Genomic DNA, 12,722 nt, shown 5'->3' on the forward strand with positions numbered 1-12,722 from the left:
GGGCTTGCTCCTCTACCTCCATCAAAGTGGAAGGGGGTGGAGGGTGCGACCAGATCACCCCAGATGAGGAGCAGAGGCTGGGCCAAGCCGGTTTCATGCAGAGGCAGTTCGGAGCCATGCTCCAGCCGGGTGTCAACAAATTCTCCTTGAGGATGTTTGGCAGCCAGAAGGCCGTGGAGAGGGAGCAGGAAAGGGTTAAGTCTGCCGGGTTCTGGATCATCCATCCCTACAGCGATTTCAGGTACAATTCTCCCCTGCTGGCCCACTCAGAACTAGCTGGCCTGCCCATTCCCCTGTTGTGTCCAGCTCAGACCTTCCCACACAGGGCACGCATCCTGACATAACTTTCCTTACTGGTTTCCTGGTCAGTGGAGCTGGAGAACACAGCCGAGATCTGCTCCAGTTAAACAATTTGTGGGTTTCATTTATATTTAAGATTAATTCTAGTGTCCTCACACTACTCTTAATTTTAAATTGTGTTTTTAAACCAACAAATGCCTTTTCCTTTGGCTTTTTATGAAGGAAAGTCTTTGCATAAGCTAAGCGTAAATAGGGAAGAATGTTGCCACCTGATGCACAACTCTAAGCTAAAAACGTGGTGTCTGCTGCTTAACTACTGCCTGCATCTCCAATTCAGGGCTATGGTCTGCCTGATTAATGCTTCAGTTCCCATTTTCATACCTCAAAGTCCTCTCCTTCCTCCTTCCCCAAGAGTTAGGGAAGGATGGTGCTACTGTTGCTGTTCTGTAGCGCTTCATACTGCAGCATCTCTTGTTGGGAATTGCTATGTGCAGGGGATAGCGGTGTTCGTGAAGAAGGACCTTAACACTGTCAGAGTCGAACGGAGAAAGATTTTTCCCTTTTACATCTCTTATTTGCAAAATTAATTTGGACAGGGAATAGTTAACTTTGTCTTTATGAAAGTAATGGCTTTCTTTCACTCAGATAGCAACATTTCCATGAAGGTTAATAAGGAAATTAACTTGGAACCCTACAGCCAGAATTTGTGTGCTTCTGTGTAGCAGAGGGGTTTTCTTTGGGTATTTCTCTACTGCACAGGTGTATTGTCCTCTGCAATATGTATGTAAAGTACTGCAATCAATAATTAATTACTTAGTGCAATCAGTGGCTGAGGTTTATTGCTTCAACTTTAATTACAGCTGGCTTACATCTCACATTTAAAAGCACACAGGAAAAGAATATTGTTCAAATACATAGCTATCAAACTCCATGATTTTATTGTATTCTTAGACTCTTTAAGAAACCTTGCATTATTCCTTAAAATATAGTTAGGAAGATAAGTGCAGGAAGGAGTTCCAGGGTGGGTTTGGGTGTACAAAGACAGAAATGACAGAAACCTCTTGACACTACGTTCAGCAAGCAGTCCACAAGCTGAGTTGATTCAGCACTGGCACTGAACAGATTCCTTGATGTTTGCTTGGATTAACAAATGTTATTAGAAGGCTGCATGAATTGGAAGACTGCACTGTCATTTAAATTCAGTGCATTCAAGTGTCCCAAGCGCACAGCTGACCGAGCATATGAGGGTTTCCAGTAGCTAAATGATGATACATAGTCCTTGCAAGTACAATCTTATTTGAATCCTGATGGGAAAGAGCACAGAATTGCTTCCCAATTGTGACTGATCATGTAATAACTCACAAACACAGCAAAATGTGAGAGTGATTAGCTTTACAAAGAATAAAACAAATTTCACCCTCTAGGTCTTTGTATTATTTGCCATGAGGCTGGAGTTAAAAACTAACTACTGGGCTTTCTTGAGTTATTTTAGCAAGGTGTTCTCTGTCTGTCAGACCCTCAAGGTACTTTGTATTTAATCTCTAGACTGTATTTGGATTTATGTAAAAGTAGCATTCGGCTTGGATATCTTTTATGTATCTCTAGAATGATTTATTCCATCTTTATGACTATGTTTTCAGCATAGAACCAGACTGGCAAACTTCAGTAAAAGGATCGTGGCAGTAGCTGAGGTAACCATCTTGCCCAAGGTGAGATGATCCTAAGAGTTTATTTTATTTTTTAGATTCCTAAAGAACCAGTGCTTATTCCTTAAAGCAGAACAGTAAATTATGAACTGAGTTTTTATTTCTGAGGTACTTGGCTATAGGGCTGCTCCTAGCCTTACATGACGGGAACAAAATACGCAGGCAAGCTTTGACTCTCCCAATCCAGATGATCTAAAGCTCAGATATTGGTATGCATGCAGATAGATATGGATGCATGTATGACTCGTTAGTATTAATAATAAAATCCTCCCCTGACGTAGCTTTGCATTTGTGCAGGGAAAGCGCGGTGAGTTGGATATCTGTACACTAGTGCAAGACAGTCTCTGCTTGGTGTCAGATTCCAGGTAGGCTGATATCTCACTGCTTTCTGTTTCTTCTTAATTGATGCTAGGAGCCTAGCACTCAAATATGTGCTTTCTCCCTGCTATTCTGTATCAGCATGAGATGAGGCAGTGGCACTGACTGTATAGAGAAACATCTGAAGAGACCAGGAGGAGTTGGATGCACTCCTGTATGGTCAGTATGTATATTTCCTGGGGAACTTTGTCCACCCCTGTTTCTAGGTCACTTGCAACCTATCTCTCTGACTATGAATGCCACTTAGAGAAAATGCATGGGCTTCCATTAAAAATGACCTATGAACAAAGGCTGCCTTGAAAGAGAAGAGTGGGAGCTTTCCTAGATTCTGTTCGGGTTTTGTGTTCCCTCCTTCTCTGAATGCTACTGAAACATCTGTCTTGGAAACAACTCACATGAATATGAATAACATCTTTTGACCTCTGAAATGCAGCGAATTGCACCAAAGAGAAGATACTATCAAAATATTTGCAAGACTTGTATCCTTGACCCAAAGGACTCTGTTTTCTGCTTTGCAGATTTCGCAGTGCAATGCGTGATTGCTCCTTGTTATAGATGGGTGCAGATTCTGGAGCCTTAGGATCTTCTAAGAGGCATGAGTCTTCATTATCCTGCACTTTGCTGTCACCAAAGCTGTGCAGTAGCATTTGGTGTACAAGCTTTGAGTTAATAAATATTTAGACCCAGATCTTGTTTTCTGTCTTTTTGGAGGAATCAGTTTCACCTCTGAGAGTGAGGTGCATCTGCAGGCATTTTGGTAGAGCTCCAGACCTCATGGCTTCTGTCTCAGTATAGCTTGAGATGTTAAGTTTTGAATGGAACACTCCAGCCCTATTTACTGGAGCTTGATTCTGCTGCAAAATGACATCGGTGTAATTCCTCTGACTTCGTGCAGTTGCTTCTCCTTCGTGTTACGTGAGAGGAGTTCCTGTTTTAGAATAGAACAGAGGCTTTCATCACAGTCTTATTAAATTATCATTTTAGCATCTAATATGATTAATTCCAGTGGCAAATCTATGACCCTCCAAGAGTAAAGCAAATTAATATGGATTAAGGCTCTGTTGATTTCTGCTTTTAGTCCATTGTGAGGGGAAAAGACACCAAATGACCTTTATAAAAAACAAACTCAGTGCCCCTGAGTACTCATGACTAATGCAGTGGGCTTGTTCAAGAAGCACTTAAAGGTGTCTTAGCAATTTCTAATGAACGTAAGAATACTACTAGCTCCTCTTCTGAGGTACAGATGTATGTGGTAGCAGCTTGGGTTTATTTGCATCTGTGGTTGATTGCACAACAGTGCAGAGCCAACCTGTATTTCCTAGATCAAGATTTATCTGTGACTTTGAAAGCTTTTTCACTGGGTAGATAGAATTGTAATTTATTGCTTAGAGGAAGCATTGATCCAGTACAATTGATTTAATAAAAATATTCTAGACAAACAGTAATCTATCTGGTTTGTAACTGACTGAAGCATATTGGTCGTAGCTGCTATCAAGAATTGCTTGCAAAAAAGTGTAGCATGCTGCTTTTAGAAAGTCCCGAGAACAGATACACTATCTGAAGGACTAAAATAGTCTAAACAGAGGATGTAAATAGAACTGCACATTCTTCACTGCCCAGTAATCTATTAACTTCTTCACAGAAAAGAGAAGCTGCTGCCTCCTTGAAAACAATGGAAAATATTCCACTTGGTAACAGATTTCAGAATTTTTCTTTTCACTGTTCTCCCTTACTTGTAATACTTAGTTGCAAACATCCCTTTTTTTCATTTGTTTCCTCTGTATGAGCCCCTTAACTGCTTTGGAACCTGGGCAGATTTCTGTGGCACCCAAAGAAATAGATGCTCAGGTGTGAAGTATAATGTAGAGAAATTCCTGAAGAACAAAATCATCTGCTTCCCTTCATGCTGCTCCAGACCTCTAAGCAGTGTCATTCACACTGCCTTCTCGTGGGGCATCCGTGGGATTTACTAATTAGAGTACTAAATACTGAACCCAGTACCACTAGTGGGACTGAGGAAAAATGGAAAAGATGCATGTTTAACCTTTTCCACTCTTCCAGAGTGTCTCACAGAGTGCTGCTCTGTCTGTGGAGACTGTTTTCATTTGCCAGCTTTTCACTGTTTTTTTTGAAGGGTAAACCATTTGTGAGGCATACGGAACTGCTCGCTGACTTTGTCAGTTCACTCTAGGTGGGTGTTGCTCTCCCTGCTCTCACACAATGATGCTGTTTTCTGTACCTGCTGTCCAGAATGCTGCTGCTCGCGCTGGCCTCACTTCATGCCTATCCACATTCAGAAGCTGCCCACAATGGCAAACCCTGATCTTGTGACTTGCCCACTGCTTGCAGCAAAGTAAAATGAAAGCTAGTCATTGTGTGAGCCTTATGTACAGCAAATTGAAATTCTGCTTCAGTGAAACCTCTGCTTAGAAGGAAAGGTCAGGAAAGCAGTTGCATTAGTAGTAGTAGAACCTGTGCCTGTCAAACACAAAATGCCCATCAGGCACGGGTTTATTGGTAGGCAGCTCATAGGCTTGGCTATCTTCTTGTTCATGCTCATGATAGTTGCCTCAAAAAAGTACAGGGACACTGCTAGCTGAGGAAGGGAAGATGCTTTCCTGAAGTCAGATCTTGCTGTCTTTACTGCAGATAACTTTTTCCGACAATTTCCAGGGCAGTTTTGCTGGAGCACAGTGAAGGGATCCACACAGGAATAGTATGAGGTGTAATCCAAATCCTCATGAACAGCGTGGATGGGATTTCTTTTGTCTTCAGTGGACTGTGAATCAGGCTGCAGGAGAAGAAATATGGATTTGTGACTATGAACTGAGGGGACCAGACTAGTGCAGCCATACTTCCTCTATGTCCATAGGCAAGTCATCACGTGCTTCATGCCCTAGTTCACATGTCATGAGACAGACAATCAGTATGAGGATAGAGTTTTTTGTATGTGATGTTCAGATGCTGCAAAAGGCAGAGTTTGAAAATGGGAAGGCCTCAGTAAATGAAACACCTCGGTGTATCACTGTAATGTGTTTTAAGACTATAATCATATGATGTTACCATATTTTCATGTGTGTTCACATGCAGAAAATGAGCTGAAAGAGTATAAATACTAAAGGAAACATTGAGATTTAAGAAAGTGCTATGATTAAGATTTTCTACATAAACATTATTCAGACCCTTCATACAAATCCCTGCCAACAGATGCATGCATTATCTCTTCCACAGAAGGCCATGCCTCATTCAGTGCACCCAGGGATGGTTCCTTTGTGAAAAACTATTTAGCATTTTCTCCATGTCTCCTTGTAAGATAGCATACCATGTTTATTTTATTTTATTCAGATGCTATCCTGAAAAAAAAAAGTTAATTTCTTCATGACTGTCTTTCTTTTTTTCTTCTGCTCTTACAAAATATTCAACTATAATACAAATAAATGTTGATTTAGCTTCCTGACACCTTGGCTAGGAAACTGGTACTATCATACTCAGTTTATAGCGAGGTGACAGAGACTTACCGAGCTTAAGGTCAAAACCATTCATTAACTTGGTGTAGTCCATTGGAGGACCTGTTTTGCAGAGTACAATGTAGCATTACACAGCACACCTTATATTCAGAGCTCTGCCTCTGTGGGTGCTTAGTAAGGAATCGGAAATCTCTGTGACCCAGCAGACAAGGGCACAGAAATAATGACTACCTGTTTTAAGAGTAATGGATGCTTTAAGAGGATTGGGACATTCTGAGTTGGAACGTTTCTTACACTAGCTTGGTGAGCAGCCAGACTGAGAAACAGCCATGCTGATCCCACCCACCCTCTTCCCAAGCCTCTGGTGTTTGTTAGTTTATCTATTGTTACAGCAAAAAAAAATAATGATAGCTGTAAACAATGGCAGTGTTCTCTGTAATAATCACCTAACAATATTATTCTAATTAAAGTCTTGAATTGAATGATTTGCCTAACACCTCTGCAGGAACTTTTTGGCAGAGGTGGAATCTCCAAGGCAGCGCTCATCTGCCCTAGCCATCACATCTCATTCTGCAGTTCCTTATCTCTTCTCTTGCAAACCTTCCGGACTGTGCGAGAAATGAGCTCCTATAGAAAATCTCTTTGCTGCACAGGTCTGCCTCAAGCCCTTCCACGCATCGTGAACAAAGCACGAATTCTATGGGAAGAACTGTTTTGAATTGTGTGATGACTGTAACATAGTACATAAATACAGCTAACCTCCATTCTGCTGTTTCATAACCTGAGCTTTTGACTTTGCAGTCTAATTTTTAATACAGTTTTTTTATACAGTTGTTAAGGTTTTTAAAACCCAAATCAATCCCTATCCTCATCCTAATAATATCTCTGGATTCATTAGCAGGTATGGATCTTTTCAAGGATATGCTGCACTTCCCTCTGCTCTGAATTAAGCAATGGCCATTACAGCAAGGGAATGATGCACCAGATTCTTAGGTTACTCTCCAGGCTTCCAAGGGAAACTTAGCTTATCACAAACTCTTTGCTTGTTTTCTCCCCAGCACCTAAGCACGACGCCTTCTGCCCCTCTCTCTCCAACATGTTGTTTTCCCCATCACTTGCTTCAGGTTTGTGTTTCTTATCCCACCAGTTCCCATCTCCCTTGTCCAGCTTCTTGTGGCAGGTTTCTTGTCCAGCAAGTCCCAATATGCAGCTTAACATCCGATCATTGTTTTCCATCTCACCTTAGTTTTTAGTACTGCCTCTCCTTCCTCCCATCCCTGCAGTGTTCCAGTTGCACTTGTTCCATGCAATATTCCATGCTGCACTTGGCACTTTACTCAGTCCAGTTGCCAGTCTCCAACCTTATCCTTCAAGTTTTTTTTCTGAGTAGGTCTCTCCAAATTAGTTTCCTCTCCTTCTCTGTATTCTTAGTTGCTAGTGTCCCTCTGACTCCTCAGACAATCTTGGCATTCTCAGCCCTTGCTTTCCTTCCTGATTTAAGAAGGGAACATTTTGCCTAGTAGTTTAAAACCCTTCTACGTTGTCTCTGTTTCCATCCTTGGACACTACCAGCCCAGCAATGATTAGACAAACTCTACCCAATTTTTATTCTTCAAATTTGAAATATCTCAGTCCTTGGAGCTAAGCCTTTAAAATGATGAATTTGTATAGCAGTACAATTTCCACTGCATTAGTGTGAAACACGTCTTATTTGAGGGAGAAACGTGTTTTCTAAAGGTATTTTTTGATAGGCACACAGAGAATCCGTGTAGGGCTTTCAGTACTAATATACACTAGTAAATTTGAGTTTTCAATACAGTATTATTCTGGTTAGGTAACTATGCTAGTGCTTTCTCTTGCACTGAGGTTTTCTGCTGTAGAGTCACTGCTGCTGCACTGAAATCCATTTATTATACAGATAAAAGAGTGATCTTTGTCTGGAGATAACGTAGTGTCATTTTAGCTTGAAACCATTGAAATTTGTCTTTGTTTCTGATGTGTTATGAGCATCTCATTAGTGAGCCCATGAATCCCTCAGTTTGCTCTTGAAACCAGCTATCTAAGCTCTCATCTCTGGCAGAGCATAGATTTCTTCCTTTCTCTTGTTTTTGAAAGCCGTGTTGGTGCCAAGGCAGTTATAGGTCAATTGAGTTATTGTTGGTTCTAATTGGCACTCTAACAAGCTATTAAATCAATTTACCTACAGATGAATGTCACTTAAAAAGAGAGGTGCCAACTCCTTTTCTGTCTTTGAGAACTTCAAAAAACCCCACTTCCACTGATAAGTGTGAGGGAATGGCCAGTCTGTAGGGAGGTGGCTAGTGAAGGCTTAAGATTTCCCTGCCTAAGTGTTTATGCCACAAAGTCTGTGACTGAATGTCCCTGTGCATGGAGGGGTGAGACTATTTCCAGGACTCGAGACTACAGGGAAGAATTAAGAAAATCACCCAACTCTGACAAATGCATTTATATCCCTTCTCTGGTTTGTAACGGAGTGTGGGTTTATTTCCATGTGGAGAGACCTATGTCCTCTTCTCCTCCTTGATTGGTTCTCGGTGTCCCACATGCATTCCCGTGACTGCTGATGCAGTGATGATATCCACAACCATCTTTCAAATGAGGCAGCACACGGCTGGTGACATCATTACCTTTTTGGTGTCCAGTGAGCTATAACTTCGTGAGATTTACTTTCTCTGTGTTGCAGGCGAGTCAGAGTTATTATGGGGAATAGGGTTGATTAAAGTTCTGTTCTGAAGTGTTTAGATAACTTCTTCCTCTAGCAGCAGTGCAGTGCTTATTCCCCCATTATCTGAGCATTTCTTACTGAGACCATTGTAAAACGGTCGCTTTTCAGTCTACAAGTCATGACAAGGTTTCTGGACCAAGCGGCACTGCAAGTTCATCCTGGGGTCTCCAAATTCAAGCTCCTTTAGGTATGACAAGCGGTGAGAAGTGATCAGGTATCGTTGCTTAAGTGGGCAATTGTTTTGGTAAAGCACACGGCACATGAGAACGCAGCTTGGCTCTGTGCAGCTCTGCAGTGCTGACAGCACTAAAACCAGGGTTTTGTTAGCAGACAGAGCAGTTAGGACTCCAGAAACAGAAAAAAGGGAGCAGATGTGTGCTGGGCTAACAAGGTGCTATTTTAGAGACCCTTTTTTGCCCGTTTTCCACATTGAGTGCTTCACTACCTGGGAAGTCCCTTTACAAATGGAAATTATTCATTCCATGCAGTATATTCACAGTGGCTCACATCAGATATGGTCACCTCATGCCTAGTATTAGCACCAGACTGTAGTAAAACCTGGTTGTTAACTCCTGAAGAGATGCTGCATGTAGGGAGGAAAGACGGTGCCAGTGAGAGCAGAGGAGCATCCAAAGGGGAATTCCAAGGTCAGCTTGAGGGCCTACCACTTGGACATTATAGGGGCACAACTGCTTCTCCAGTGGTGCACAAAAGCTAATCTCATTTGTGGTGACTCGTCCAAATATGCTAATTAAGGATTTAAATCTCTGCCTTTTTGGATGGAGGGGTTGTCTGTGTTTATGCATCTATTGTTAAAGAGCTTAGAGGCAGGAGAGGTACTGCAGGTTGCCAGCTGATTCTAGTGTAGGAGCTATAACTCCTTTTTTTTTTTTTATTTTCACAGCTGTGCTCAGGCTTCTTGTGACTGCCGGGAAATTGGTAACTGTACACTGAGTAACTCCTTATCCCTATACCAGCTCCAGCGAGACTGTACAAAGGAGCTTGGACGGGCTTCACTTTTCCCTCTCAGAGCTGCTCAGCACTGTTACATTCTAATGCTTAGTTCCATCTCCTGCATGTTTAGGGGATGGAAAGTCTAGTGAAGTGCATTTGAATTTTCCTGGGTGTGGGAAAATGTCCCGCAAAGTTATCAGCACTCTGAAGCTTGTGAGGGAGATAACAGCTGCATTCCAAAGACTCGGAGACTCCATATTAATAAGTCCCTTCCTCCCAGCCATTGCTTCACACGTAATTTCAGGGCAAGGTGCTAGCTCATCCCAGCACTAACATCTTTTTTACCCAGTGCAGTGTTTCACCTGCAGGAGTCATTTGTGCATGTCTCTGCGGGACAGGAGGAAGTGGAGGCCCCTAATTATCCAGCCCTGCGTGTTCTCTCGCCTCTGTCCAGCCTTGTGGCGAGGCTATTGGCATGGTGCAGAGCACAGGGGTGTGGGCTCAGCGAGTGTAGGCATGTCTTGGCTCTTTGCAGAGAAGCAGAAGTTGCACTAGGCAGAGCAAAGCAGTGCAAAGATGGCGCTTCCTGGCAGTGCCAGGGTTCCGGCTGGCTCTTCCAACAGTCAAAATGATAACGGAAAAGATAACGATGACTGAACCTATACGGTGTTTTTAGAAGTAGCAAACTCATTAAATTCTTGATCTTTCTCCCTTTGCTTTAAAGCACTAATGCTGTGCACGAATTATACTTCTAGTAATAATAAGAGGAATATTCTTTTCCATCCCTGGTTTTCTGTGAATTGTGGTGAGAGCAGGAGAAAGGACTGATCCTAGCCTATAGATCGTGGTCTGTTCTTTTTGAACAAACCATCTGTATCACTCTATCCTGCTCATCTAGCTGCAGATACACTTGGAATTGAAAACAATGTATAACAGATAGAAGGACAAACTGGAAGGCAGGTCAGGCATCTATTTTTGACCCTGTCAGCTTTCCTTATCAGAATACTCTGTGCCTTGATTTCTTCAACTTTGTAAAGGGGGTGATGGTGCTGCTAGGGGCTGTGGAAGATGCTGTAGAACTCTAAAATATTTTAACTTAATGGAAGGTGCCAGAGTACATATCAGGAAGTGTGATTAATATCTACAAGGTAGCTTCATGGTAGTTTCTTCATGATTATCCTTTTCTATGTACTGCTGTGGATTTGGTTACATCTCTCGCCCATCTTTTGTTAGGACCACAAAAATTAGTAGACTCATGTACTATTAGGTGATTTCTGAATAATTGATTCCTCTGTTTTAATAAGGAAAATAGTTTCCAAAGCCTGTACTGTTTCATATATGGTGCCATACTGTGTGGCACATTTAGAACTAGGCTGGAAGAAAATAGAAGAAAAGCCTGCACAGGGCGGGAGACAAGGTGAATTTTACCTTTTGTGTCCATAAATGAGAATTGTGCAGCCCCTGCATGGGGTTTGGAGGTGCTCTGAAAAGAAAATGTCCATCCTGTCCTCACCAGTCGTGTATTGCAAGGTGTGCTACCCTTTTCTTTGGGAACATGTGATTGCTTGAATAAAGTAAACACTCCCAAATAAAAGGCCTGGCACAGGAGCTGGCAAGATGTCGGTCCTTTTCTGTGATGTGACAGCTTTAGAAGACATCCTCTAAGCTCAGCAACTGTTGAATCTTTCAGGCAATCTCTGGGGACTCTTGGATTTTAGTGCAAACACAAGTGAGCTTCAGATCATGCCAGCCATGGTTAAGGCGATACGCTGTGTATGCTGTGGTAGGACAGGAACTACGGCTTGTTCTGCAGTTGGGAATTGTAACAAATGTCTGGGGTGAAGACATACTTAAATCAAGCTCTGGCTTTGGCAAATGACTGTTGGCTCAACTCTGACTGGATTTGAAAAGCTTCTGGTCCTCAGTTTTGCAAAACCTCACGTACAGTTACATCGTTCGAAAGATTTCTCCCTCCTCTGCTGTGCCTTTGCACCACAGGCACTTCTGTGTCATCTGCTCCTGGCCCATCACCCAGATGGGGTGAATTCCCCTGGCTTCTTGTTGTCTACATGTATTGATCAAAAGTTGGGCCAAAACCTTCCAAATAAGGGCAGCTCCACTGGTTACGTCCTTCTTTTGCAGCAAAAACAGGAATTTAGGCTAATAGTGGCAGGTGTGGGATGGCCTTGGGCTCCTGCTTTTGAACAGGGGGTCCAGAAGCCTCAACTGCAAGTAAATTCACACAGCAAAATCTGCACTGCAGACAAAAAAAAGATTTGCCTTGACATCATCTGCCCTGCTCGGCAATCTGCAGTCGGTCGGGAGAGCAGTGAACAGCCTCTCTAGCTCAGTAGAATTAAGGCCAAGCTTCATCATGAGCTAATGCAAGCTGTTCCCACCCCAAGTAATTGGCTGCTGGATGGCTTTGTGTCTGTCTAAGCATTACTGCATGTGGGTGGATGTGTTATGTGTGTGTGAATGAGTCTGCTTTGGAAATTAATACATAACATCGGGGGTGCATCTAATAATACAGTGCTTTGAGAGCGATGTGGATGTGAGAAGTGTAAACCAGAGCTGAGCACGTCAAACATCTGTACAAAGATCACGCTCTCTGGTATGTCAGGATGGTGATTCCCATGCCCAGACCACCACTGCCTCAGATGTCTTTCCAGACAAAATATAAAAGCAGGGTGGGGAGGGTTGGAAAAAGCAGTAAAATTTCTCAACAAGCACAACTCTCTTTGCAGGGCAGAGCACCCCATGGCGAGTAGGGAATGACAGAGGTGTTGGCTTGTCTGTTGAGATGGAAGGTAATACCTATCCATGAGCATAGCTGTTGGAGATACTGGTGCACAGAAGTCATGTCTGACTTGGGGAGTCAGGAGGTGTAACCCCTCTGGGACTTGGCAGCTGTTAGAGGGTATTATTTTCACAAGACTGAGCTGTTCTTAAACACTTCCTCTGCTGTAATCATCACACACACATTTTCTCAGTAATGGCAAGCCATCAGCATTTCTTTCCAGTCTTCTTAGATAAGATGTACAGAGACAAGCTGTGAAAGAGCAAGAACAAGATGCCTTGACGTTAGTCATTCACATTTCTTCAGCTTGGCCCACAAATAAGCTGGTCTTGCTTTCTGTACACATCCTTGTGGCTCAGGTTATTTTGAGG

The 12,722-nt window shown here is 42.6% G+C and overlaps 1 protein-coding gene across 1 annotated transcript in view; it reads left to right on the plus strand.

The window, feature by feature from the left end:
• Window positions 1–5: 5 nt before the first annotated feature.
• LOC104270530 (potassium/sodium hyperpolarization-activated cyclic nucleotide-gated channel 4-like) overlaps window positions 6–12,722 on the plus strand; it is a gene marked incomplete at its 5' end in the record, with an annotated part of 96,918 nt that continues 84,201 nt past the window's right edge. Inside the window, one exon of the mRNA XM_009864923.1 lies at window positions 6–241. Within this exon, the coding sequence (XP_009863225.1) occupies window positions 6–241 (236 nt within the window). The remainder of the gene's footprint in view (window positions 242–12,722) is intronic.

The sequence above is a fragment of the Apaloderma vittatum genome, unplaced genomic scaffold (assembly GCF_000703405.1).
Source record: "Apaloderma vittatum isolate BGI_N311 unplaced genomic scaffold, ASM70340v1 scaffold9882, whole genome shotgun sequence".
NCBI classification, from domain to species: Eukaryota; Metazoa; Chordata; class Aves; order Trogoniformes; family Trogonidae; genus Apaloderma; species Apaloderma vittatum.